Source organism: Strix uralensis, chromosome 9, assembly GCF_047716275.1.
Source record: "Strix uralensis isolate ZFMK-TIS-50842 chromosome 9, bStrUra1, whole genome shotgun sequence".
In the NCBI taxonomy this organism is placed as follows: Eukaryota; Metazoa; Chordata; class Aves; order Strigiformes; family Strigidae; genus Strix; species Strix uralensis.
This window is the reverse complement of record NC_133980.1, coordinates 12,295,541-12,321,456: the sequence shown is the minus strand read 5'-3', so window position 1 is coordinate 12,321,456 and position 25,916 is coordinate 12,295,541. Positions and strand designations below refer to the sequence as shown.

General features: G+C 40.5%; 2 protein-coding genes across 22 annotated transcripts in view; both read left to right on the top strand.

Moving 5' to 3' along the window:
- Window positions 1–15,288, top strand: FYTTD1 (forty-two-three domain containing 1). 4 transcript variants are annotated; one of them, XM_074877333.1, is made up of 10 exons: window positions 1–211; window positions 790–807; window positions 4,186–4,317; window positions 7,285–7,430; window positions 8,203–8,315; window positions 9,155–9,251; window positions 10,298–10,359; window positions 11,196–11,270; window positions 12,071–12,197; window positions 13,253–15,288. In XM_074877333.1, exons 1-10 carry the CDS (start codon window positions 109–111, stop codon window positions 13,346–13,348), a joined length of 969 nt encoding a protein of 322 aa, XP_074733434.1. In that variant the 5' UTR covers window positions 1–108; the 3' UTR covers window positions 13,349–15,288. The 4 variants fall into 4 exon arrangements, with proteins under 4 accessions (XP_074733434.1, XP_074733435.1, XP_074733436.1 ...); XM_074877334.1 differs by lacking the exon at window positions 790–807 and having other exon boundaries at window positions 2–211; XM_074877335.1 differs by lacking the exons at window positions 1–211; window positions 790–807 and adding an exon at window positions 815–2,540.
- A 976-nt stretch (window positions 15,289–16,264) lies between these two features.
- Window positions 16,265–25,916, top strand: part of LRCH3 (leucine rich repeats and calponin homology domain containing 3) — a 69,604-nt gene continuing 59,952 nt past the window's right edge. For 17 of the 18 annotated variants that reach the window (XM_074877308.1, XM_074877302.1, XM_074877312.1 and 14 more), the window contains exon 1: window positions 16,265–16,548. In XM_074877308.1, the coding sequence (XP_074733409.1) occupies window positions 16,311–16,548 (238 nt within the window). In that variant the 5' untranslated portion in view covers window positions 16,265–16,310. The remainder of the gene's footprint in view (window positions 16,549–25,916) is intronic. The other variant, XM_074877314.1, reaches the window with a different exon arrangement.

Genomic DNA, 25,916 nt, shown 5'->3' with positions numbered 1-25,916 from the left:
CACATGCGCAGGGTGCGGTCGCGCCTGCGCCGCTGGCCGAGGCGGTGAGGGGAGGCGGCGGCGGCGGCGGCGGCGGTGGTCCTGCGGGCAGCGGTCCTGCCGGCAGCCATGAGCGGGTTTGGGGCTGCGGCGCCGCTTTCGGGCTCCTCGGTTGTGGCGGGGGTCCGGAACGGCAGCAGCGACAGCCTGGAGAAGATCGACATGTCGCTCGGTGAGGAAAGCGGCTCGGGCCCGCCGCTGTGGGGGAGAGGGTGGAGGAGCGCGGGGGGGCTGAACCAAGCTCTGCGGCCTGGGGGGAGCGGAACGAACCAATGGGCTTTGCCGGACACCGGCGCGGGAGAAGCCGGGGGGGGGGGCGTAGGGAGGCGGCCTGCGCCAAGGCAGGGGGGGCAGGACCCTACTGCAGCTACAGCGCGGGGCGGGGGGACGGAATGTGAGACTGGCTTCGGGGGCCCATGGGCCTGTCGTGGCGGGGACGGGAGGCGAGGCCCGGCTGTGTCCCTGGGAGCAGCTGGGCTCCCAGGGGCCAGGGCCCGGGGGATCGCTGTCCCTGGCTAGTGAGGAGCCGGGTTCAGCGGGGTGGGTCCCCCTTTGTTCCATCTGGGTGTCCGGAGCAGGCTGAAGACCAGGGTGCTGCGTGCGTTTGGCACCAGTCGGGCCCACGGTGCCCGGGCCCTTTGCTGGGTGGCCCTCGGGGAGCGTCCCAGGGCCTCGCTTGGCGCTTGTAATTGCAGGGGTGGGGGTGATGAGGTTGCTGCTCAGCTGGCCTTGCCTTTTTTTTCTTCTCAGGTTTGGAAGTCGGTAATGGCAAGTCTCCTTTGTAACCCCTTTGCAATACTTTACCAGTCAGATCAAGTGTGATGTCGTCTCTACCACGTAGTTTCCTGTGACAATCTACCCCTTTCTCCCCTGTCCTCCCATTGGTCCTGTGTGTTAGGAAGTTGCACAGCCTCATTACAGACCTGCAGAGCTGTGTCTCCGAGTGTATCTGAGAACCTGGCAGCCACACTAGATATATTTCAAAGAGGTATCTTAGAGTAGTTCTGTTCTGGTCCTGTGAGCTGAGTTCCATTCACAGTTCTGGACACATTTGGTGCATTTCTCGAGTGTTACCTTGCAGTTTAGTTTTTTCCCAAGAAAATTGGTTTTGTGCACTCCAAGACTGCTCTATGATGCTACCAGAGCATGGTGGGTAGGTACTATCAGGACACTTGCTTCAAAAAGCAAAATCATGATGTAAACTAGAATGTTAACTGTAGACTCGGCCTTCGTGAACCACTTTAAAAAAGTAAGAGGATTTGCACAGTTTTTCCTTATGTAAATAATCCAGTGGAGTTCTTTGTTTTGGCAATGGAGATAACTTGTGAAGTGATGTTTTTAGAGTTTGTCTGAGAGTGGAGTAGCATTACAGCATTCGTATAAATCTATAATTCTGTTTTTACTTATAGCACACTTTGTTTCCAAGGTTACCAAGATTAATAGAGTTATTGACTCTTGAGTGGCTAGTTGTATTTTCATATATTCTAATGTTTCTTCACCAAGTTAACCTTTTGGTTAGCCACTACTACATGTCTGGGACATTGACCAGTAGCAGATTGCAAAGGACTGTTGTGGTGTCGTCGTGAAGGTCTGTTTAAGAAGCTGTTGTGAGTGGGTGTGTCCCTTAGCTTGTTTAGGTGCAAGGGTAACTTGCATGAGAACAGTGTCATCCACGGCTGCTGTCCCCAGGTCAAAGCCCTGTGGTCTGGTATAAACAAAGAGAAGATGCAATCCCACATCTGTCATGATATCAAAAAAATTGACCCAACATTAATCTAGGAAACCTTAAGATCTCGATCTTAACACTGAGTATTTTCTCATATAGTAACAAAGATTAAATCTATTTTTGTTGCTAGTGTGTTATGTGCAACTCATCTGAAGCTAAGCTTCCAGTTTGGTAATGTTCCCAGATTATTCTGTTGTTCTAGCTGTAGGTTTGATCTCTAATCTCAGGCAAGATAGGAGAATGCTTCAGTGTCTCAGCTAACAAATGCATCAAGTCCCAGATATCCTTCGTTTCCCCAAATAAGAGAGTAGCTGAAACTTAAGTGCTTTTGTTTGAAAACTTGTAACCCTGTGTACAGCAATGTTACATCTTAATTGCTAAAACAACCAAAGGAGGGTTGTGAAAGAATTCTGGGAATTGATAAAGGAACTGGTAAAGGTGGCAGAGTGACCCTGAAGAAGCAGCTCTGTGATTAAAACAAGGAAATATGGAGATAAGCGTGAGGGATGACACCATAAAACCATCGAGCAGGGAAATACGAAGATAAGCACGCAGGAACAAAAGCTGCTGATAAAACCAAGGAGAGAACTACTTGAGCTGCGAGTGAGTTTTCCTCATTAACGTAGTAAAAACCCACCCTTGAGTAGGAAGAAGCCTCCTACCGAGAAAAGTCCCTTCCTCACTGAACATGCGCAGTTAAAAAAGAAGGTCCTGTGACTAAGTGAAGATGAGACCTTGCAAGGATCAATGAGAACAAGGGTGGCCAAACTTACTGGTAAAAAGTACTACTAACTGTTGCTTGGAATGTACAAATGCTTACCGTGCGTTAACCAAGGTGTGCTAGCTTTGTGCAGTTACCACCTAGCACCCATCTCTGCGCAGATATGAATTAAACAGATATCTTGACTTTCTGTGGTTTTTGGCTCATTGCACCCCAGATTTTGGGACAACAGCAACAGCTAACTTGCAAAACTGGGATTTAAGACGGGGCATATAAACTGTGGAGCAAGGATCTGTGCTCTCTGGACATGGTGGCTTTGTATCGCAGGTGCGCAGGAATGGAAACAGCCATTATGCATGATTACGTGTTCTGCTCTAAGAGTTTTGGAAGTTTTAGATTTTGTTGAACATCACTTTATTAGTGGTGCTACTTTCAAATAATGCTCCTGATTGAGCACTGCTGTTGGCAGTAATCGCTTCTGCTGTTCTGGAGCTGTATACCATCTTGAAGTGGCTTTGGTTTCTTTTGTCACATCAAAAGGATGGTTTGGTAATTCTTGCTTCAGGGATGATCCCTTCGGTAAAGAAGATTCTGTAGAAATCAAACCCTGCATGACCTGTATCAGTATTCCTAATAGATTTTTTTCTGAGTATTCTATCACTTTTGCAGCAAAGTAATCTGATTTTCTTAGCTTTACTTCAACAGGATACAAAACATTGAATAACAATGTTGTGATTTTGGGGTTGGTCTTTTTATGGTGTTTTCTCTGTTCTACACTGTCTGAGTCCATTTGAACTCTGTTAAACACAGTAATCCCATTCCCATCTCTCCCTGACTCAAAAAAGGATGTGCACATGTTTGTGGTAGCTCTGTGTTGAAACATAAGATTTTTATCAGTTGTGCTCTCATGATCTAGATGTAATAAACATCATCTGACATTTTCCTTTATGGTGGTTTTGTAAACAGGCTAACAGTCAAATAAAAGCATGCCACATCTGTTGCTTTACCCCTGAGCCAGCTACGAGATGAGTGAAGGAAATCAGACTGGTGTGGCATGATTTGCACTGTCAGACCTGCTGTTCACTTTTCATCAGTTTATTATCTTACATTTATTCTTAAACCGATTAATAATTTGTTTAACATTGTTTCCCTGGACAATAGATAATTGCTTTGGATTGCAGATACCTGGGGAGAGAAGTCTTGCTTGCTTTTTTCCCATTATCTCAACTTCAGTGAACATATGAAGATAACTGATAGACTGAGTTCTCTCTGTGTGATTTTTCTTAAGTAATCTAGGATGGAAGAACTAAGGCTTGAATTAACATTTTGTCTGGAATCTGTAAAGTCTGGGAGTGAGATGGAATTATCTTTTAATGGTATACAAAAACTAATGGAGTCATTCAATTTGAAATCTAATGGTGGACTGAATGCCATGATCTTCCAAGCCTCGGATTATCTGATGTATGCAACTCCTTCTCTTTTGCTAGGGCATTATAATATAAAGTAAGTACTGTAAGACTAACAGGACTGCATGTTTTGTAGCAATAATATTTCTAGAACCTTAAGTTGTATGTGCTGGCTTTGCAAGATGAACTGGTCTGTTTCCCATGACTCCAGACAGCTAGGGTTTTGGTTTTTTTCAGAACTAGAATATGTCTGCAGAATATGTCAAATTTTTCTTTTTATTTTCTTCTTACAGACGATATAATTAAACTGAACAAGAAAGAAGAGAGAAAGCAATATTCTCCCAAAATGAAAAGAGGGCTTCAGCAGAATCGAACTCGGCAGTTCAGGACACCAGGCTCCAAGTGGGGAATCCAACAGCAGAAAGGTGTATATGCCAAACACAACGTGTATTGCACAATATTTTTTCTGAGCTGAAATGTAACCTAATGTATGGATTGCTTTTCAAATAGTGTCGTATGCAGTTTTGATTAGAATATAGTTCTTTGTGTTCCGTTTATGTTTGGTTTTGGTTCAGTGCGAGGAAGTCATTAACGTGTTTGCCCGACAGCAAGCTTAGGTGCTTGAGGGACTATTTGGTTCAAGGAGGGATTGGCTTTCTGATTTTTAAAAAATTTATTTTAATTTTAGAAATTGTGTTGATGCTTTGTCCCTTCTCAGAGATGGATAGAAAGAGTGCTTATGCCAAAGCCTGTGTATTAGAAAATGTGGAGGCCTTGCCAGATCTCAGAGCTTTGTGCAAAAGAGCCAGCATATTTATATTTGCTAGGTAGAATTCTCCTAGTAGGCCTCCCCAAAATAGCTGTTACTGCAGACTGTATTTCTGGCTCTGGGATATATAAATGGATGGTGCAGAGTGTCTGAGTCAGCTTTTCTTGTTAAGAGCTTGGGATGCAAAGGAAGTATCTTGTCAGCCTTCTTAAGCTGATGTTTTTATAGAGGAATTCAAAAGGGGGAAAAAGTCATATAGGCAGGGAGTGAAGAGAGGAAAAGTGCACAATAACAGCTTTACTGTAGATTTCCTGAGTAACTGTCAGGTTTTTTTGATAAACGGGTCATATTCTAAAATGATTCCCAGGTTTTAGTCCAGTACATGGGCAGCACCTGCTTGAAGTACAGACTGGTTTTGCTTACATTTAATTTTGAAAAGTACCTTTTTAGCACTGGATGATCAAAATATGGAAAAATACTGTCTCATCAGAAAGCTTACCGCCTCAATACCAGCTAATTATGTGTTTAAGTTAATACATGCAATTTCTTGTTTAGTAGCATTCACTTAAATACGCATCTGCCTGGTGTATTCACAGTGATCCCCATTTTATCTTTGTCTTGCTTAATGTTTGTTGTAGCAGCAGCTCGTTGTTAGCATCTTAGACCCAAATGTCTTGGGGGATCAGTGGAATGTCATGTTGCTCAGGGCTCAGAGGAGTTTTGCTTTGTATACAGGCCAACATGGCAGTGTTACTTGTGCTTCTTTAGTAAATTGGTGACAGCACAGGAAAATATTTTACATCAGCCCAAGCGTAAGAATATTTGTGTAGGTGAATTTAAGTGGTAGATTATCAAACATGTAAGCTTCTGTTTATGGCCACGGTTGTCAAATGCAATTGTTTATGATCTGAAGGGCATAAAAGAAGCAAGTATTAGAGTTTAGAATTTTAGGAGGAACTTGAGTTGCAAATGTAAAAGTCTAAATACAACTGTCTTGGCAGTTACTTTTCTCTCTTGGAACCTTCCCTCCTTGCCTGTCATTGTTCTAGGAAAAAGCAAACATTTTTTTCAAAATCACCAGATTCATGACATGTTGAAGAGTTGTGAATAGCTTTAACTGCTCTCCTATACAGCTCCACACATTTTCTCCCATTGAAAGCAAACGTCTTATATTGTTTTTTGAGCAGAAGGTATCATTAAAGAGTTCTTCTGAGCATTCTAGGTATTAGTAGCTTATAACCGATAGATTTATTGCTGCTTCGTGGCCATTGAAGTTATTCTGATAAGTAGCAAATCCTGTTGTTTGTGGACAGCTACAGAAACCACAAATGATGAACAGCATTCAATTCCTTGTGGTTTTAGAAGTGGTTGCCAAACTCTCTGGAAAGAAGCGAGGAACTTGAGCTGGGAATCTTTTCAGCTTTTGCAGGGAGAAACAGGGAAGAATATTGTTCATTTAAATAAAAGTTGTCCTTGGTGCTACACAGAATGCAACTGCACAGAAACCTGTGCAGCCTGAGGTAACTTTGAGGTTGTGATTTAGTTGAGCACAGTTTGGTCCAGAGAGCTCATGAGATCCCTTTCAGCCTAAGTAACCCTGTTTCTCAGCTTTTCTATTTGAGAAGAAGAGCATTTGCTAACTGTCCACAAAATGTGGGTACATAGCGGTTTCTCCATGGCCAATTTGTCTAAGCTGGGTTCAGATCAATGACTTACTTCATGGGATGGCTCCTGTCTCATGAAGAAGCACATATATTATTGATGCTATGAAGTCAGATATGTCAAAATTAGATGTGTCTGTTGCTGTAGAGCCAACTCCTTAGCCTTAAATTTATCTTGTGGTCTGAGGTTCTCAAAGGGATGATACTTGGGGATAAAACTGAAGCATGGTCTGTATTCTTAGCATGAAGCTAAATGGCTCCAGACAGGGTTAACCAAACCCTTGTAACTGGAGATTTGAGATGTTTATACTACAGACCTCAGACTTACAAGCCTTTTATATTCAAAGGATGCTTTCAGTTCTCAGTTTTGTCCAGACTGCCATGTAGACTTCTAATTGAAAACACTTTAAATGTGATGTAACTCATACACTGTTTAATATGGTTTTGTGGGCCAATTGCTATGTTCTTTTTTTTTAAGTCATGTCTTGGGAGCCACTGATCTCAATAAGTAAGCTTTGAAGTTGCTTTTTTTCTTTTTCTTTTCTTCAATATAAACTGGTAATTTAAAGTTTGCCGAATGGATGGGAGCTGGTTTTGTTTTGGTTTGGTATTATTCAGCACTTGATGTAGTTCCATCTCGGAGTATTTTGGTAGTTTTCTATGCCAAAATGACTCTTAAGTTACTCCTGTAGACATGTCAAATAACAAATTTTCAACAGAAATTAATGCAATGAACTAGAGCAAAACTGCAATCTAGATGAGAAGCTGATTATTGTTGTGCTAGGGCTTGGGCCAGACCTGCTAAAATAACTGAATAACCAGACTGTCTTCAAGTGTAGTGATAGCTTCTGCTCTAAGGCTTCAAGTGTGCAGCAGTATAACTTGCATTGCCTGCATAGCATCTTAAAGCAATAAACTTTTTCTTTCAGTAAGAATTGTTGAACTCTTCGTGCTTATTGCAGGATATGGTAAAAATCGCTTGGGACGCAGAAAGAAGATAGCAGGGAAGAAGCGTTCTTATGGAGTTATAACTGGCTTGGCAGCCAAGAAAGCAATGGGTTCACACAAAGGAATTAGTCCTCTGAACAGACAGCCGCTTAGCGAGAAGGTAATTAATGCAATTCTTCTGGTTCATGTAAGAACAGATCAAAAAGCGAAACACAATGGCTTCAGAACAGAGCTACTGAAATATAAAATGGAGACATCTGGTATAACCTTTTATTAAATTGGGGCTGTGTTAGCTGAGTTCTTGTTTGTTTTGAGGGGGGTGGTTAATGACTAGGTTTGAAAGTTTTTTAACACTTAATTGGGTTGCAAGTCATGAAAATTGACATACAGAAGTATGTTCTGTGCAAATACAGAGGTAGTTACTGTATTTTTACAAGAAAAGCTCACTTACTAGGATTTCTTGTCTTTGCATTGCTTTGTTACAAACCAGTGACTCAGCTGACATGCAGGTGTTAAGTGTGTGCCTGTTACAAAAATGGAAGTTTTTGCAAAATACTTAACTCCATCAGTAGGCTCCCTCTTCTGCACTCCTCCAGTGCATTATTTGCTCCATCTCATTCAGTATTGGAAAACAGGGATTGCTTTTGGATTTGTGAAGAGTAATTTTAAAGATGTGTGGAGCGTGTATTTTGTCAGTTTAGGGAGATAGAGTAATCAAAAAGTAACTGCTAAGCTCTGCTTTTTATTTTTTTTCCTGGTAATGAAGGGAATATAGAATTCATGAAAGTGTAGAAGGTATTTTCAAATTATATTAGACTGTGAAAAGTAGTCAAAGCCAAATGTATTCTATATGTAGTTTGTAAATGGAAACTGAAGTGTTTGTGTGTGTATCCAGTATACATATATGCCATATATATTTATTGTTTTTTAAGAATGCACAGCGGAATTACCCAGTTTTGAAAAAGAAAACAAACTTGCAGAGACAATCTGAAACGCAGAGAAAACAACCTCCAGCCCTCAGGAGGCCTGCCCCACTAAACAGAAGGTAAAATACCAAGTCCGCTTTCTGAACTCTTCTTGACAACTTTCCATAGTGAGTCCTGTTTGCCAGGACTGAGTCCAAGAGAAGGCAGTAGGTACTAGCAGTAGTAATAAGGTCAAGACTGCCTTATGTATGAAGTTCTGCAAATCTGGAAGCTGAGCGGAGACAAATGTTGTCTTGATACAAAGCCAGATATTTATTACCATGTAGAGCGCTCGGGAAGTACCTCTATTTGTGAGCACCTGGTATGCTGCCTTCATTTAAATCATAGGCAGCCTATATGGAAATGGCCAATGTGGATTTCAGTAGCTTTGAAGTGATAGCCATGGTTTAGTGAACTTTCTAAATAAAATGCTGTTGTGGAAGCTGGTGCCATCTTCAGTTTCATGGAAGCTATTGCATGTTTTATTTGTGCTGGAATTAACATGGCGATTATAAACTGCATCTTAACTAGTCTCCATGATGAAAATTTTCTCTATGTGACTCTTGTGGAAACTAAACAAACTTAATACATACCAAGTCTGCTCCTTTTTTTTCATCTAATCAGCTATGTTTAAAGTGATGGAGGATACTGAGCAAAGTAAAAAGCAGAATTAATAACCGTACTGTCCTGTGATGTAGAAGTGCTAGGCTTCTATGTAACAGAAGTGATTTCTCCATTTATGTGTAATGTGTTTTGTTCCTAGTAGATGAGAAGCTTACTGCAACTGAAATGTTTAGCTTGGAGGCAGCATTGCAGATGTGCTTAGGGATGTATTGGGCACTTTCCTGACTTTCATAGTAGTCTCTCTAAGATGTTATCCATGGAGCCTTCGATAACTATATTTTAATAAATATTACAGGAATAACATGTCATCCACTTTTGCCAGAATTGGAAACAAACTAAATCAGCAGAAAGACACTCGTCAAGCAACTTTCCTGTTTAGAAGAGGCCTGAAGGTAATAAAATTTACTGAAAACAACAACGAAATTGTGCCACAGATTCTGAGCTAGCCTGTGACACTGATATTAATGAATCAGTTTTAAATATCAGATCTGATATTCAGGTGGATTGGGAAATAGGCACGGGTTCTTCTAGGGCAATGTACTTGTCCTCTTCAGTTGCTGTAATCCGTTCAGTCCTGCTTTCTGTTCCAGCGTAGCTGGACTGTTCAGAGGGGCATGGAACTTGTCAGAGTGTTTGAGGGTAGTTGCAAGGTCCTCATTCTTCCTTTTAAAAGTAAATGTTGTAAAGCACTGTGCAACTTTCAAAAGTTGCCTTCGGGTGAAGGATAGAACAGAAACATGGTTTAGAATCTGATTATGGGTTTTGTTTGGGTTTGGGTTTTTTTTTAGTTGGGGTGATTTATTTTAGTTATTTAAGTTATTATTTTAGTAACTTAAGGATTTTTTCATTAGTTTGAGTAAGATAAGAGAATAGAGTGTGCAGTGAATGACAAGTGGTATTCTTGGGTTTAATTTGTGCCCTCGTTCTACATCTGGCATCAGTGTGACTAGGTAGCTGCTGTCTTCCACTCACATGGATTGCAGAATTACAGGCAGGATCAGGAGGAAGAAAAACAAAACCAAAGTCCTTTAAAATAGCCGTGGGACTTAGTGGCATATTGGATATTATGTATGTTAACATAGATCAGATTAGGAACTAGCCAGGTTTTTCTTGCTGGCCTGGTAACATTTTGGTGTACCTTGGTAAAGTGTGTGTTTGCTGACATAGTCCTCAGAAATGCTTTCATCTCTTTATTGATTAAGTTACTGTCACTGACAATTTTGTTTAAATCATTTTGTGTTCTTAAAGCAATTTCTTTCCAGTGTCTTATAAAGGTAATAGTGTAGTTATCTCCAAAGTCCCTCTGAAAGTACAACCCTGTTTGTGCAAAGTGTACAAACAGCTTTAAACTTCTATTTCTGAACTTCTGTATTTCCAGCTGCTACAATGGGAATTGAAACAGTTTTCACATCCAGTGTCTGTATTAATGTGTTTTCAGGTGCAGGCCCAAGTGCAGTCAACAGATGATCTTGATAATCAGACAGTAAAGAGAACTCGTCAGTAAGTATTTGATTTGGAAAACCTCAGTTGGGTTACTCATATGATTCTTGTTTTAACTCTGGCTTCCTGGCTATGATAATTGAATGGGTTTTTTTCCCCCTGTAGGCATATCAACTGAGTGACAGTGATCCTCCCCATTCTCAGTCATTTCCTAAATTGTCTTCTGATTTAACCAGGAAGAGTTTGTATAAGACACTTGCAGGAATGAGGGGGAAAGTGGTAGCTTCAGAGGGTCAGACTGATCTCTACCACTCATGAATACTGCATAGACTGGAAGAAAAATTCAAATGTCAGTGTTCTCCTGAGCTCTTGATTTAATTGCCATTTTATGTAATATACATATAAGCCTATGAAGGAGCTTGGAAATAAACAAGGCAGGTCACAAGGTGGACACTCAGCTCTCCCCCCATGTATTCTTCCCATTCTGTGCCTGCTAGGCTCTTCGCAACGTGTTTGTTGGTAACATAACAGGCTGAGTAAGCAGTGTATGCCACAGACCTGCAGTCTGCTGCCTCTTTGATTTGCTATGAGGACCATTTTGGCCCCATCTGTGGCAAGGAAACCAAATGTTTCTATACAGAGAACATTTCCATCAGTGCTGTAGTTCTGGTTCACCTTGCCAGTATGTGATCTAGTGCTCACCTGAATAGGTTTAGATAAAAAAAAGATACAAGAATGAATAGCCAAACTGCTTGTAGATTGTTTGACTGCATGTGGTCTTCATACTGGCCTGTATTCTGAAAGCTTGTACATTCTTTACTAGCCAGTGTTTTAAAGATACCCTGACTGAAATTTCTGCTATGTTTTTGGAAGTTATTTCTGTGTTTTCAAACTAGATGGCGAACTTCCACCACAAGTGGAGGGATTCTGACCGTGTCCATTGATAATCCAGGAGCAATCATAACGCCAATGTGAGTTTTCCAAAAAGTTCTGAAATGTTTTTAACATGACTGAAATTGCTGTTTTGAGCCATTTAACAAGTTCCTTGCAGACAGTATTTTGGGTGACCTCAGGGTCACAGCTTCTTGTGAAGACTTTTAAATGTGGCCTCTTTCTGAGTGTTTCTGAGCTATGCTTGCATACTATCGCAGCCGGATTTCACAAGGCATCTCCCAGTTAGTAGCTTCATGTGGTGTACAGAGTTGAAGAGTGGTGGGCTGGTAGATTTTCACTTTGCCTCTTCCAAATCAGACCGTGCTGCAGCTCTTTTCCTCCCCTATCTGAATGAAAGTGAATGAGCATCTAGTTGATGAGTGATGGTAATAGTTCCTCCCTGATTCATAAAGATACTGCTAGAGTTGTGCTTAAAGAAAGCGTTGCTGTATTTGTCTTTGGGAAGTTGATGGTACTGTTGTTTCAAGAGGTGTTTTATTTTGAAAATCTCTTGAGTAGCTTTTTTCATTGGTAGCATTTTTACCTGTAAGGAAGACTGTACCTATCTTTTGTATTTATGGGAATAATTAACTGCAAATTATGCATTTGTCAGTAGGATTGAGAGATAAAAGATAAGATAGCTTCCTGTCAGGACACTTGCTGTCTGATAATGATAACAAATGGTACCCTTTTATAGTTTTGCCTGACTTCTACCTTCTTGAATTTGTGCCCTCCAGTTATTCAGGCTTGATGAAAAATTCATACCTCTATCAGCATTAAGGCTTTATTGCATAAAACACATATTCACTGTGTCCTTCATAACATTCTTCTTTCACAGTTCCCAGAAATTACGATTAACTCGTACTCCTGTGCCACCATTTCTGATGAAGAGGGACCAATCTGAAGAGAAGAAGATTCCCAAAGGGGTTCCATTGCAATTTGATATTAATAGTGTTGGAAAACAGGTAAATGCAGTTTCTTTCCTTAACTGTGGAAATACTTTCAAGACAGACAAAAGTCAGTGAGCCAGGCACTTTTCCTCCTAGACTCACTAGTGACAGAAAGAGGGAACTAGTGACTACTTCTTGTTTACACTTCCAGTTCTTCCACTAACTTGCTGTGTAACTTCAAGCAAGTAACTGAACTCACTCTTCTCGTTCCACTAGTTCATGTGTTGCATGCCCACATGCTTTAAATATGATTTAAAATGTTGAATATTTCTAAAAGCCTCCTGGTGTTCCTGCTGTGCTTGAATCAGCAACCGTGTGTAATTCAGGGATGAGCTTCTTTCAGTTGTGTAATCTGCATGGAACTTGGAGTTGAATGTATAAGGCAACCTTTGCTATACATCTAAGAGAAAAAAAATCAAATGTGATGATGTAAAGGCTTGAAAGATGAGTGATTTTTCACAGGTTTCATGAAGACAGACAATGGGGCACAGGAATCTTAGTGCTGTCATTGAAGGAATTCTTACCGAATGACAGAGTTAGATGCGGTGCCAGCTGTAGAAAGTTACATGGGATTAGTGCATTGGTTGGGATTTGTTCCTTCCATGAACAAGCAGTATGCCAAAAATAGTCTGCTACTATATTGTAAAATTAAGTGAACTTTTGGACTCCAGTCTACTGCCTTAACTGAATGGACTGGAAAGCAACCTGCATTAACACAGTTAAAATGCTGCATTTGTTGAAGTTGCATAGAATCCGTGTAGGGAAATGAGTGCAGTGAAAGTCTGTCTGTCCTCAGTTTAACTTGCCGTATTTTGAGTAGACTTTCTGTCTTGACATTGTGTACCATCTTAATGAATTCTGAGAAATGCTAGCTCTTGATGTATAGTCCAATCTGATTTTTAAATGGTGTGAGAAGTGATGAAATAAAATTAAACTTCCTTTTTTCTTTCAGTGAGGCAATTAAGAAGTCAAGTGATGATACAGAATGGGGAAAAAATTATTCTTGTCGCTATTACTTCGATTAAATTAACCTAACATCTTTTTACATTTGTGGTGAAATTATTTTTCAGACAGGGATGACATTGAATGAACGTTTTGGGATCTTGAAGGAACAAAGAACAGCGCTGTCTCAGAACAAAGGAAGCCGTTTTGTAACAGTGGGCTAACCTGACAGATGGACTTGAGCACTGATCCCACCTACTGAAGAAACTGAAATAAAAGTGGACAGAAGAATACAGCATACGTCACTGAAATTCTCCAGACTTCTTGCTAAGATGGTGGCAGAGCTATCTATCTTTATTTTACTTTGAATGGTAAAAGACATGATGCCCTGAGAGGGGGAAAGTGGGGAAACTGAACCACTGGAGTGGCACCATCACCTGGTTGGAAAAGATTCTGTTGCCCAGCTGATGACAAACTGATTTTGGTTTATCTTGCAACCAAAACACATGCATTTTAAAAGGCTTTTTTTTTGTTGTTTAGGAGTGCTCAGTATCTGTTCTTTGACCCCTCTGTTATGGTAAAGATTCTGTGTTTCATTACAAACCCCATTTTAGGGTTTTTTAAGGACAGCCTATCAACTTTCCTTTGGACTGCAGTTTGGCACAGAGCCTCAGTCCATGAATACTTTGGTAGTGATGTAGCGACATTTTTCATGGGAGCATTGGTTGTACTTCTTTGTGCTTTTGAAGTTCAATTTTTTTCCTTTCTTGAAAACTAAATGTTTTGCATCCTCACTTTCACAAATAAAGCTGTTAGCTGAGACCCAAAATACATAATTGGGATGGAGACTATTCTACTCTTATCCTTAAAAGTGGTCCAGATTATATTGGAGAAATACTGCATAGGCAGTATAAGAGTAATTTATATTGCAAATAGCTTGAGTTCATCGTTCTCTGTAAATGGAGCATGTCTGTCTCCTATTTTTTCTTAAATTTTTGCTTTCTATTTCTTTTCGTACGTTTTTCCGCAAACTTAATGCAATAACTTCACATTTTTGAATAATTTCTTAGGAATAAATACATCAGTTCACAAGAAAGTCAGTGGTATGGTAGAGTTCCTTACCCTCCCAGACACAGGATTCTCATCTTGCATACCTTGCCTCAGAGGGTTTTCTCTGACTCTTACAAATAGCTGGAGGCAAGCAATCTAATGGCATTTGTTTGTATATACCAAAGAGAGGTAAGATGTGAAGCTGATCAGAAGAGGTCAGACATCTTAAAATTGGCTGTAACTGGGGAACAGTGCTGGAAGAAAGCCCTCAGTTTGCCAGCATGTGTAAGGCATTAAGCAGGAGCATGTGTCATTTGCTTTAAGCTTAGCTTTGTGCATCAGAAGCTGCAGGATGGTAACAACAGCAGCATCCTCAGTCTGAATTTATATGATCCCTAAAAAGGAGGCACCTGTTCAGAATCACTTCCAGACCAGGAACTGGTGAACTTAACACTGTTCTATAGCAATGAGATTTAGGTACAGTCAGGTAAAAGAATGATTGGCTTGCTGCATCCAGAAATGTTTATGGTGTTTGAAGTGGGTTTAATTCCTTTTATTGTTCTTGAAGAGTTTACATTTGACTTCTTACAGAGTTGATTTCCTTGCATTTTTATCCCAAATTCTGAGTTAACTAGCATTTACCAGGAACTTCAACATTGAAGAGTATTTGACAGTAGAAGGGCTTTTGTTTGTATAGCAGTTTTAAAGTCAGAGTGCATCCTGATGCTATATAGTACTTAAACCCTTATTTTTAATGTTGAAAAGTATACCTTAGCAGAAGCAAACTAAACTTAATGGTGTTAAGGTTTTTTTCTTAACTACTAGTAGGAAATTTTTTTTGGAAAATATGTCCCACTGTTAGAATTTGAGTAGAGAAAGTGTGGTCAGTCATCCTGTTTCAGTGTATACATTTTCCATGTGCCAGGATGCAACAAAAAAATTCTTTTGCATCAACATAGATGCAAAACATTGATGCAATGCATCAAAAAATGCTAGTTTGTATTTAATGAGAAGATGCTTTACACTGTACCTTTTGGTATTTTTTGGAGAAGTTATTACATTTGATCTATTCTGAAGCTGTTAATTTTTTTTAAATAAAAAGTTACAGGTTTCATACTGTCTTGTTCCTGTTATAAGCACCTGGGCAATGTATTGGTTATGTGAATTTTCAGATATCCTTCAAGGGGTTCTTAACGATTAAATTCTTACTAAACTTTCTGAAAAATATACCAAAAAGCAGCCTAATTTAAAGAGGGCTTGCGTTCATTGCCCAGCTTAATATCCTGGAAATTAAGCACTTCTTGGAGTAGCACTGTATAAGCTCACTTGCATTTAAATGTGTCAGCTAATAATGTACTTTTCAGTGGCACCGTCTAATTTAGTTGTTTGGTGTCTTGCTAGTGAGAAGTCACTGTAATCTAAACCTTGTATTACAGGATCAGCGTGAGCACCCTGATAAACAACCACAGTTGTGTTTTCCAGTGCGATGCTGGCAGGAGGCTGGCATAAACAGTGGAAGTGCTGCTGTTAATTGGTGGTGCAGGAAGAAAATACTGCCTGTAAATGTATTTGATAAGGTGTTGAGCATGGTGGGTGTCTCAGCACCTGAGTTTCTACAGTCTTTGTTCTTCGCTACCAGCTCAAGTCTGTATGGTTGCCAGCTTCGGGCAGTATTCGGACACGCAACATTTCCAGCATAAGCAGCTGATCAATGCTTTCCCAGAGCAAGACTGGCATTTATTTGGATGTTGCAAAGAGTGCGACCTTTGAAGGATTGATGACATGAAGGAAAAAAACGTGAAGCAGCTGGTACTTTGCCCACCTAGTTCAGATAGGTGTGATCTCTCCTTGGTTGGCTGCTGGAATGGGTCAGAGGACGCACCCAACAGCGGTGAGCAGTGCTCACCCAAAAGCCAGATTACCCCAGGCGGGTGGAAAAAACCCTAAAAAGGACGTTTCAGGTTATTTTTACCAGGTGCTCTGCGCTGTGTGTACCCCGGCGGGCGCGCATGCGCACTCCGCGCCCTGTCAAGGCTGGCGCATGCGCCCTCCCTGCCGGTCCCTGGGCTTCCCCGCGCCTGCGCAGTGGCGCGCGAAGCCAGAGCAGCGGCGGCGGCGGGCTGCGGCGGGGGGGAAATGGCGGCCGCGGTGCTGGCGGCGCCGGAGGGCGGCTCTGCCGTGATGCCGGCGGGGAACGCGGCGGCTTGTTCTCCACCACCTGGGCCCTCAGGTCCGGGTTCGTGGAGTCGCTCCTTGGACAGAGCCTTAGAAGAAGCGGCGGCCAGCGGTACCCTCAGTTTGAGCGGCAGGAAGCTCCGCGACTACCCTCGGGCCAGCGCCGCCAACCACGACCTCAGCGACACCACCCAGGCCGGTGAGGAACGCGGCGTTGAGGGGAGGGGGGGGCGAGACAGCAGGGAAGGGGATTAGGGAAAACGCCTTGTCCCGCTCTCGCAAGCGCCTCAGGGCTGGGGGTAGCCGGTGTGGTGGGGCCTGGCGGCACCCCATCAAAGAGGACTTGAGGGGGGCTGGCTGTCCGTCCTCCCCCTCCGCCCCCTCAGGGATCATTGGGGGTGGGAGGGAGGACAGCCAGCCTTTCGCTACGAGTGAGGCTTAGGTTATCAATTTACTGTCTCTTCAGTAAATTGAAGCTGGATGCATAAGGAGGAGAAATTTCCTCAGAGAATGTTTGCGCCCCCCCCAATTTCTCTTGAAAAGTGTATGTGCGGGTGTAGAGGGGGACTTCTCACGGGAGGCGATGCTTGGCACATTTCTCCTCTTGGGCCGTTTCTCCTTCACGCTTTCGCCCCCTCCCTTCGCTCTCCGCCCTTCCTCTCCGACTGAGAGACAGGATGGAGGAGAAGTTGCAGGGTACTCCTCCTTCCTCTGCCCGTCGTGGGTCTGGCCGATGAGATCTCTCCATTTGTTGAGTTTTTTCTTTGTCATCTTCGCTCTAGAGGTGTTTCCCTTATTGGAGGCTGTTTTAAAAAGAGTTATGAGGTTTTTCTCAGTACTGCCGCTCACTGATGTGGTTTTAGCCAGACATGTTCTTGGTCTGATGTATATGTGAGTGTGTGTATATACACATGTATATGCGCCCTTGCCATCGCTCATCTTGTGCTGTTGACAGGAGAAACCAACTTTCCAAGAAGGGCTGTCAGGTGTGCATATGCTAAAGACAACCGTTTCTTGTGTTCTTATGCTTCTATTATTTCTGAAAGCCGTAAGCAAGATATGAAAGGTACAGTGAACAGAAACATGTCCCTTCTCTCCTCTGTTACATGTATAAAAATATTAAGGATTTTTAAGAAATACTTTACAATGTACAGTAATCGGGCTGTTTTTTCCTACTGCTCCTCAAATGTATTCATAGGAGTAGACTAAAAATTTATAGTTTCCCTGTAAGCACCTTGATCATAAGCATTTGTGGAGTATGTTTACGTATTGCTGTATTGAATAGAGAGGTGAGACTTGGGAAATGATGAGAGTTTGCGCAGGATGTAGAAGTTTTTTTAATGTATTATATAGAGTATGTTTATTTTGATTGTCTACTTGTATAAGTGAAGTAAAAGTAGTTTCAAATGGTGTCAGCATGATATTTGTTTGTAACTTTGATTACTTCCTATGCAGTCACTTAGATTTTCTGGTGTTTTGTGCTGAGCTGTAGCTTAGAAATAACTCTAAACATCACTTCTTGAAAGTTACCATGTTTGTTAGTAAGTGTGTTGATACACTGTCAGTTAAGTAATTCAAAATGGAGCCTCTTTTAAAATTGCCTGACTTCATACTCTGCCCTGTAACATCCTATTTATGCAAAAATCTGTCACTAATACAAAGAAATACAAAAAAAACCCCACCCAACAAAATCATCCTGAGTCAACTGTGGCTTGACTTGAACACATCTATAAATAGGAAACTCTTCTTGTTAGGGTATAAAATTTTTTTGTTCAAAGGATTTTCTACAAATGCGGTCACACAATGAATGTGTAGTGGGCTAATCTGTAAGCAAATGCAGCATACACATTTGGGAGGGATTTGGGCTTTTTGTTTATAATACTATTCATTTACTGTACTTTTAAACAATTTGTGGGAATTCTTGTTTCCGCCAAGGTCCCCATCTATTGTGATGAATATTTGCATTGTAGTTGTTCAAGAAGCATTAAATGCTAATAAGCGGCAGTGCATACCATACACTTTTGTGCATTTATCATCACAATGAACCTTAGAAAAAAGCTAGAACTGTTCTTAAGTTGTAAGAAGCAAAGCTTATTGGAGGGGGTGGGGGACGACACATTCTGTTTAAATTCTCTGTTTTGAAGGCTGCTGTGAATAACTTAATCTTGTGCCTTTTTTTAGCATGGTCTGTTCTATGACTTTTTTGTTTTGGATAAGGCTGGGCAGTGGAGAAAAATCCATTCAAGTGTTTCTGACCCCCAGTTTTCAGTTAAGTGCTCAGCCACAAATTTAATCAACTTCTTTCCCCATATCAATTTCTTTCTTGTAAAATATCCAATTCTTTTGTATGGGAGGAGATACAAATAATATCGTATAATGTATATGTGTGTTAGGTGTTATACACACTTAAAATAAACACTTTAAATAACCTCCTAGACTGTAGACTCTGAGTGCCTTTTTCCATGCTGTGCCATGTATGTGTAGTTTCATAAAAATCGTTGGACTTACTTCCAAAGTATAAAACTGGAGACAAAATAATGTATATGCAAATCTTACTCCTTTTCATGTGACAGAATAGACACCTCTCTAGTGTGGATCATGTTATACTGGTATAGCTCATTCCCGTTCCTGCAGTAATAAAAGTAATTGCATGTCACTAACTGCATCAATGCTAAAGAGGTGGGAATGAATCACATCCCTCATTAATGTAACTACACTGCTAGAAAACCAGCATCTAGCATAGCCTTAAGCCTTAACAGAATCACTAGCCTTGCCTGGAAGCTGTTGTTAATGTAGATGAACCAGCAAAGCGGGTCAGGAGGAACCAGGCGTTAGAGATTAGATGCTTGATCAAGTTTAGTTGGGTGCTCTGAGGTTGATGATGGTGAGGGGAGAATCCCTTTAAGTAGATATCAGCCATAAGGTACATTTTCAAACGTTAATGGGAAGATGACATTTCTTTGGATCTTTTAGGGGTTCAGAGTTGACAGTAATACTAACCCTGGTGCTCAAGCTGCAATATCTTCTAAGTACCATTCTTAACTACTCACTAGATAATCATCAGAGCTGAGTTTCTGGCAGGTGTAACTTAACTTTGGAAAAATATTTGATAAACAGATCATAGAATATCTCCAGTTGGAAGGGACCCATAAGGATCATTGAGTCCAACTGTGTGCTCCTCGCAGACCACCTAAAACTAAAACGTATGATCAGATCAGGTTTGCTGCATTTTTGTTCTGTTTATTAAGTTAGCATTTCTGTTAGGCATCAGTGGAAAAATTAAGTTCCTCATTAATCATTTGCCTCAAGTCATTAAACATTTCACTGGAAAGTGAGTTCTCTAGCATTGTCAGCCTCAGCTGCTTCTGGGCACTGCTGTCTTCCAGATGATGAAGACCAACAGGCAGCTTTTTAAACAAAGACCAGTGCTCAAGGTTTGTTCTCAAAACTGAGCAGGTGACTTCAGCAGGCATTGAAGTAATAGTGAGTTTCTGGTTGTTCTGTGCTTTGGTTGGAATTAAGATCACATAATATAAAGTCAATCTGAAGGTGGGACAGTCTGTGTTTGAGAGCTTTGGAACGGGGAAGGTAACTCCCCACAGTGAGTGATGCAGTAATCCCGTCTAACGTTCTTCTACATGTGGAGTGGCTCATGTGCAAGAAATGCAGTGTAATAATAACTTAGATACTGAAAGAGGGGAAAGCAGCTGTTCTTTATGCTCATCCCTTACAACTTAATTGGAATTTTAGGAAGTGACTCAAGCTTACAAAGTTCATTGATGAAGAATGAGCAAGCTTCATCATTAACAAAGCAAGGATGTGCTTCTCATTTTCTTTCATACTCTTTCATTTAACCTGCATTATCTATCCCCATTTTATCTGGGTTGAATTATGACCCGTTTGTTCGTTCCACTCTCTTTGTCGACCAGGGAATAGGAAAAGGAAGGGCTATAAACCATCTAGTTAAATATGAAAGGAAGCACCGTTGCATTTTGCCAGTGTTAATGTAGACTCTGATGTCATTATTTGACAGCTTTCCCAGTGGCCTAAAACATACATTGAGCAGGAAAGTTATTTATCAAACCCTCCCTGACAGCTGTAATTACCTAAGCCACTCACTGTCTCCACTTTTAAAGGAGAAGATGGGAATATGTGAGTTTATGCAGTATAAGAAATGGCTGTTGTATGGAAATCAACTAGTAAGATGATTCCATGCAGCATACTATGTCTTGTTTCTGGAATATATTAATAGTGAAAAAGGATAGCAAGACTCTGAAAAGGATGAAAAAAATTATCTGCTACTACCTTTTGAATGATTTTGCTGGTAAGGTGTCTCTATAGTTTTGTTCTTAGCAGCTTTCCATAGAAATGGTAAAATCTGACTATAGCATCATAAAGTCTATATGCTAAGTGCTTGCATGGATTTAGAAGGATTACAGTGACTATATAAGTCTTCTGCAGTAAGAGGTCTCATTGGTATTTTTCTTCCTGCCAGAAATTTAGTTGATATTACCTGATGAAATGTAAAACAGCTTGAGAAGTACAGTATGGCTCATACAGCAGTGGCCGTATTTCCCAAGTCTTCATTCTTAAAGCCACAACAGCAGAATCCAAACCAGCCTAAAATACAATAATTGTTTGAAAAAAAACCTCTTTGGGTTACTGTATCTTGAATGTAATTTTATTATGATCTTTAAGATAACTTGGAAGGAAACGGGATTGTTCTTTGTTCAAGTCACAGGCTATTTGTCAGGAGAGTTTACAGTGTTGGTATTTAGGTATCTAAAGCTTCAATATTAAAAATCAAAACCTAACATTTCATTAGGGTAGTTCAGAGGCTTGTGCTCGGATTTGTATGCTTTCCTCTAGCCTTACCAAAACCCAAGCAGAAATACACTGTCCAGAGGTTCTAGTAGCTGTAGGGGTGAGAAGGAGGGAGGATGACAATCTTTCCCCAAACTTTAGATGGCAATCTAGCTTGTTCCATTCAGTTCCATTTTTTGGTCTTACCTCCTGCTTGTGTCAGTCCCTTTATAATTTGACTATTGCTCCCCCTTGTTTTCTTTCTTGTTATGTTTCTGTTATTAGAAAGTCTTGATCTCATGTGTGTTCTATGCATAAATACTGACAACTCTTAATCTAGGGTAATGGAATTATCTGAGAGTGGTGCTTTGGTAAATTGAAGTCAGTTTTCTCTTTTTGTTACACTCAAAATACGGAGTGCAGTAGGCTGTTGTAGTTTATAGTTTGTTTTTGTTGAATGTGTTGTGTTGGATTTTGATGGAGATCTGAGGCCTGCAGTAATGCTCAAAGGTTCCTGGCACACAGGCAGTCTTTTTGCCTAATGTTTTATAGCAACTGGGAAAGTGGAGTCTGAGCTTGTAGTTTCTAAGCCTTGTTGCAATAAAAGTAGTATGTGACATTCAGAATGCCTTTTAGTGAGTTGAGCTTTTAAACCAAAAAAAAACCCCACAATCAAACTTTTACTACCAGTAAACTTTTCTAAGTGGTGTTCAGGATTGCATGTGTTTCTAGTTACTTCCCTAGTCGTCTTCCACTTTCCTGCCTCCATCATGATCAGACTTTTTTTTTTTAATGTTGTCTAGTCTGCATACACTCTTAGTTGTATTTTTGGAGGTAACTGTAACTACATAAAAAAATAAAGAGGAGAGGGATTGATAGGTGAATATATTGAGTCCTACAGTCACATGAAGGACAGATTAGAGTTCCGGAAAAAAGGAAGTGTGTTTGTTTCTCTCATGGTGTTTCCAGCCCTCTTCTCCTGTGGCTGTATTATTGGTTACTTATATTGGTTAAGTACTCCCTGAAGTCAGTCGTAAATACACAGCCTAATGTGATCCAAGTTCTATGCTGGTGATGCCAAAAGAGGAAGTTCTGTCTTCATCTCCTGCTGCACAGTCAACACCATCAATCATACTGCCTTCCAGCAAGCTGCTTCGTACTTACCTGGCTGAAAACTCCTTGGACTGCTCGCTGTGTTTTCACATGTATGTGTGCCAGCAAACAGCAAGGGTGGAAAGACTGTATGGGGTGATGAGAATGAGAGGGTCTGTTTTGGCAGATAGGTAAGCTTAAATTGACTTGCATCAATTGAGAAATCACATCTTAACTCTATTTTGTAACCTTTTGCCACTGACCTATTGTAAATTTGCTAATTATTTTCTGTAAAACAATGTGCTAGCCTTTGAGTCGGTGAGCCTAGGAATTTTTTCTTTCAGAGCGTGGCTTATAGAGCTGAATTGCATTCAGTGAAACTTTACTGCTGACAGATTTGGATCTCATGTTTTCATTTGGCAAAATACATTATTTTGTGCAAGTAATTTTAAACTGATGGTTTAGGTTTAGCTTTAGAATGCAGTAGACATAATTAGTTTCTTCAGTAGAAGAACCAGCAGTAAAGAATTAGTTAAAACAAACACTGCAAATTACATAGCATGTGTTAAAAATAAAATTACATGGTAGCTAACAAAAAGGCTATAACTCAATTCAAGGTTCTTCAGTCTGTAATAACTAATCAGGCTTGGATCTGATGGTTTCCGATGTTAGCCAAACAGCTTGAATGAATTGCAGTTGTGTATTTAGCTGAAGTCATGGGCTATGCAGTGTGCTTTCTTCTCTATCTGCTATGTCCTGCTTTCAAGAGGGGAGGGCTGAAAACCCATTCATGTTAGAAGTGTCTTGGCAGTTAGACTTTATCAGTGCATTAGAATTAAAATCTTGCTTTAGTTCTCTGAGTTATAGATATTTAGAGAAGATGCAAAGGGTAATACATTGTGGTCTTTTCTTTATAGGATTGTTTTGCATAAGTTAGTTCTTTTGTATATATACAGGAGGAGGGCTTGCTTTTTCATTTGGAAGTCCCCAGAACTGTCCCGATAGTCCTTTACTTCAGCTTCACTTATGATTCTCCACTACAAACCCCTGCTTTCACTGACAGAGCCCAGAAGTCTCTTTAGAGTGAGGAGACTCTTTGTTCTTTTCTAGCTGGTAATGTTACTGATTTGAAAGTTATTTACAGTCGTAGTGTTCTCTAAATGTAGTTCAAGCACTCCGAAATGAGGATATGCCTTAAAAATCCAATTTGCCATGCAGCCCAGGTGTTGGCTGCTGGAACATTTGGTTTTAACCATAATCTGCTCTGTGCAGAGGGCAGTAGGATTAGCAAGCACCTATTCAATTCCTCCCCCGCCATTGTTTAATGACCCATATGAATTTTGATCTCTCTATTCTGCTTATTGTTGAAACTTAGCTCTGAATACAGAAATGTGTTATTGTTGCCTTGGGCTTTTGGGTAGTGCTCCCTACTATTGAAAAAGTTCCAAATACTATTTTTCATGTAATCTCTGTGAAGTGAAGCAAGGTAATGTTACTGCATTTTATATATATGAAGCTTGGAGTCATACAAAATTTGAAAGCATGCTCTGATTTGGGGTACCAAATTCAAAACACTTAGTGCCTGAACTTTTAGGCAACCAAACTATTACAGGTTAATTTTTTTTTTAAATGCAGTTCTTAATAACTTCAGGTGCATTGGTGACTCCTCAGGAGTACTGGAAATCAAGCCCAAAATCTAGAAAAATGGAAATATGTGATTAATTACGACCTTTGGAAAAATGAGTTTAGAAGATTTGCTTAGTATTATGAAGCAAATATATGGCACTGACAGGATGCAATCTATTTTTCCAAAGCAACATTCTCCAGCTTTCGGGTTAGCCGTCCCTTTTTCTTTCTGTAATTCACTGCTTTTTCTCTAATGTTTCTTCAACAACGGTCTCTTGCATGAGACTGTTACTGTGATCAGTCCTGATTCTCACAGGAATTTCATCTTGTCTGAAGAAATCTACTTGAACAGAAAAATCTTGAAGAGGAATGAAAATTGGTGTGTGGTTGTTAATTAAAGATCTGTGGACAGTAGATATGCACAGGAAATGAGCAATTAAAGTTATGTGTGCATCTTGGATTATATGCTATACCGTGTGTGTTTGATTTAGTAGTGTTACGTAAGTTTTTAAACTGAGTTTTCTCTGTACAAAATATCAGTGCCTTTTTCTCCTGATGCTGAATTCTAAATTCAGGCTGAATTTCTAGATTCAGTTAATTGGAATCATGCTGGCACCCATGTGACTCGTGAGCACAGTTCAAACCTTTACGTCCATCAGGGCTCTCTTACCTGAGCCAATAAAGTTAGCTAAGGGTTGTTGTTCCCTGGGACCTGTCTGTAAGAGTGGGATGCTCTGCCTCAGAGTTGTACAGATGTTTGAGAGCAGAGGAGTGATGGGATGTGCAGGTCTTGGGTTCTCAACTTGGTGTACCGGAGGGGATTGTGCTCTACCAAGTTGGGGTTCCTCGGTGTGTTTGGGTCACGTGTCTTGTCCCCAGCAATATATTGTTATCTCAGTTGTCTCTGCTCCCCATTTTTTTTTTCATCTCCTTCATCCCAGTTTCCATATCTTAACCTTTTCTTCTTTCCTTGTTAATCTTGCCGTCTGTCTCATTGCCAGCTCCAGTCTTCTCACCCCAGTTGTTAGCATGATAAAAAGAGGAGTAATCGGTATCTTAACATTTGGTAGAAAATTCCTTTTAAATCCAAGGAGAACATTAATTTTAGGGTGCTGATGAGACAAGTAGTAATTTAAACTTCCTTAGTTCATTATTGCCGTTATTTACAGCCGTACATATTACCGTTTAGTTCAGTCATAGACCAAGGCTTTTACTGGTGTCATACATGCTGTTCTCTAGCAGTAAGAGAGTCATTGAGCACAGTAATAGCAGGACAATCAGGTGCTTGTCATTACATTGACTCCAAGCTCAGCTATGGAATAAATGTTTTTGTAGAGGACCACAACTGAATGTGGTTATGAGCCATGAAATATGTGCTGCTTCCTTTTATTCTGCTGGAGTGCCAAGGGGTGGGTAGATTTGTGCTTAGCAGGGTGAAAATTTATCTGTGGAACCCATCTATGCTAAAACAGCAGTGATCATTTGAGCTGTAAATGTGCTGCAGAATAGTCAAGTATTCTGTATTGCATGGCTCTGTTCTGCTGCCATACTAATCATATCCCATCATTCAGGGAGGCCTGTGTGTCGGGAGATTGTTTTAATTACCATTAAAAGGTACAGTATAAGAAGGAAAGCCTAGAAGCTTCACTGTTGATACCCTTCAATGGTGATTAAATGTTAACTTTTCATTCTGAGCATGGTGAAGGAAGTTTTCATGGCAAATACTACCCCCTACGCCCCCCGTAATTGATACTGTTCAATCTGTCTTGTAGTTCCTATTCTCACAGAAAACGTTCTTTAAGATCAGTTTTCCAAAATGAATTTTCAATTTAAAGGTGCCGTCGTATCATTTGTCATGAGACAATATTTAACTGCAAATGTCTTACTGTGATCAACTTAGCTTTTTTTTTTTTGTTTAAGATACTCATTCACAGTTTTTATCCCTGCTTATTTAATTTTTCCTGAGGGGAAAAGAGCATTAATTTGTAATTTGAAATAAGAGGTAGAAGATTTTAGGTTTTTTTGTTAGTGCTCAAATGCACAACA

Excerpts from the sequence above, each read along its gene's own strand:
- FYTTD1 (XM_074877333.1), top strand. The coding sequence starts at position 109 with ATGAGCGGGTTTGGGGCTGCGGCGCCGCTTTCGGGCTCCTCGGTTGTG. Across the intron at positions 8,316-9,154 it reads CCTGCCCCACTAAACAGAAG|GAATAACATGTCATCCACTT; the intron begins GTAAAATACCAA and ends TAAATATTACAG. Across the intron at positions 12,198-13,252 it reads TTAATAGTGTTGGAAAACAG|ACAGGGATGACATTGAATGA; the intron begins GTAAATGCAGTT and ends ATTATTTTTCAG.